A 1,853-nucleotide genomic window follows, 5' to 3' on the forward strand; every position below is an offset into this window, starting at 1 on the left:
GCGGCCGCCGCGGGTCCGGCCCAGCCACCCGCTGGTGCTGGCCAACCGCGTGCAGGAGCGCCGGCAGGAGCAAAGAGGTGAGCGCCCCGCGTGCCGTGTCCCGGGTGCCGTGGGGTGGGCTGCTCGCGCGCTCACTCGGCCTCTCTCTGTCCGTGTCCGTGTCCCCGCAGAGCGGCCGTGCGTGACGGAGATGATGGGGCTGATGTCCTGCTGGAAGAAGAACGAGTTCAACAGCGACCTGTGCACCGGGGAGTTCCAGGCCTTCCGCGCCTGCCTGGCCGCAGCCGAGGTACCGCGCCGCACCGCTCTCCCAACGGAGGTGGCCAACGGCTCGGATACTGCCTGCTTTGCTGGCACGCCGAGGGCGTGCACTGGCACCAGCTGCCCGCAAGCGCGCAACCAACGGGGCCCTCTGCAGCTAAATACGTGCGGATGAAAATACAGCTATGAAAGAGGGATGCTGTTGTTATGGGGGTTAGCGCAGACAGGAGGGGGGGCCTGGACATAGGGCTGAAAAGGAGGTGGTCGGTTTTCACCAAATCCGTCCTCGCCTACTGCACTCTTTCTGTGGTCTTTAAAAGGACTGCAGTAGTGGAGAAGTAAAAATAATAAAAAATGGTTGCACTCGTCTAGGGAGATGAGCCTGGAATGAAGGGTCTGTACGTCTGAGGTCCATGGGAGCAGTTGATGCAACTCCTGGGTAGATTCTGGGCTTGTGATATTTGTTATAACTTTGCCATTAGTGCCAATAGGGTGAACTACAGACTGACACCTCTGTTTCACAATCTTATAAGCAGGGATCCTGGTTTTCCCTGATTAAAAAAAATTGCAAATTCCCTGATAAAATGCCCAAAATCTGTAATTTAAAATTAAACGCCCCTCACTCTTCCCACAAGAGCCCCCCAGCCCTGCCGGAGGGGGCCCCCAGCTGCCTGCGCTCCGGGGCCAGGGTCCCAGGTCTACAACCCCCTGCCCCCAACAGAAGGCAGCTGCCCCAGGAGAAGGAGCACAGAGCCAGTTTCCCCCCTTGCTGCTTGCCGGTTTGCTGAAAGGGCAGGTGGTGTGCTTTTGAAATAAGCATGTCGTTAGAAATATTGCTGAGATCCAGACTAGAATGAGCTCAGCAATTAATATATTAATGGTTCTGCTTCTCGTTTCAGAAACAGTTCATGAAACAGCAGTCCATGGAATACATACATGACTTATCTCCAAAACAAGTGAACAGACTATTGAGGCGGTTCCCTAATATCACACATGAAATTTGAAGAGAGACCTGGTTGTCCAAGGAACTGGAGAGCAGCAATCAAAGCCAGGATCACCTTTGGAGAAAGAGAGTTAAAAACAGATATTGAGCATTTGATGTTTAGGGGTTCTGTCAGAATCGCGGAGGAGGTTCTTGACTGAATTCTTGTTTTTTGGGGTGCAGGGGCTTGGTGGAGATGGTTCTGTAGGACCCCTGGCTCTTGTGGTAACAAGAAGGGTGTTTCCTAACTGTTGTTCAGCAAGTCAAAGTGTAGAGTGGAATCTTGTTTCCTTGTGAAATAAAATCTTCTAACAAATGATATACGTGAGTTTTAACAAATTACATACACAAGTTTTCACAGTTAAGATACAACTGATCATGTGCAGATTCTGCAGCAAGCCTCCTATCTGCCGTTCGAGTTGCTGACAAATAGTTCATGACTCTCAACTGACCTGGCTTAGAATTGCTGTGCATCTGGTGAAGCATGTTATTTAGAGGTGCATCAATACATCAGTCCCATATCGTATTGGTACCGATAAAAGGAAAATTGACATAATCGGCTTTTTTTGGCTGATGTAGCCAATAATGTCGCTGATAAATGCCACGTGCA

At 51.1% G+C, this 1,853-nt stretch overlaps 1 protein-coding gene across 1 annotated transcript in view; it reads left to right on the forward strand.

Annotated features, from left to right (window-relative positions):
• CHCHD1 (coiled-coil-helix-coiled-coil-helix domain containing 1) overlaps positions 1 to 1,562 on the forward strand; it is a 14,570-nt gene extending 13,008 nt beyond the window's left edge. Inside the window, exons 3-5 of the mRNA XM_006016301.2 lie at positions 1 to 77; positions 171 to 289; positions 1,161 to 1,562. Of these exons, the coding sequence (XP_006016363.2) occupies positions 1 to 77; positions 171 to 289; positions 1,161 to 1,265 (301 nt within the window). The 3' untranslated portion in view covers positions 1,266 to 1,562. The remainder of the gene's footprint in view (positions 78 to 170; positions 290 to 1,160) is intronic.
• Positions 1,563 to 1,853: the final 291 nt, after the last annotated feature.

This window comes from Alligator sinensis, unplaced genomic scaffold (genome assembly GCF_000455745.1).
Source record: "Alligator sinensis unplaced genomic scaffold, ASM45574v1 scaffold109_1, whole genome shotgun sequence".
NCBI lineage: Eukaryota > Metazoa > Chordata > Crocodylia > Alligatoridae > Alligator > Alligator sinensis.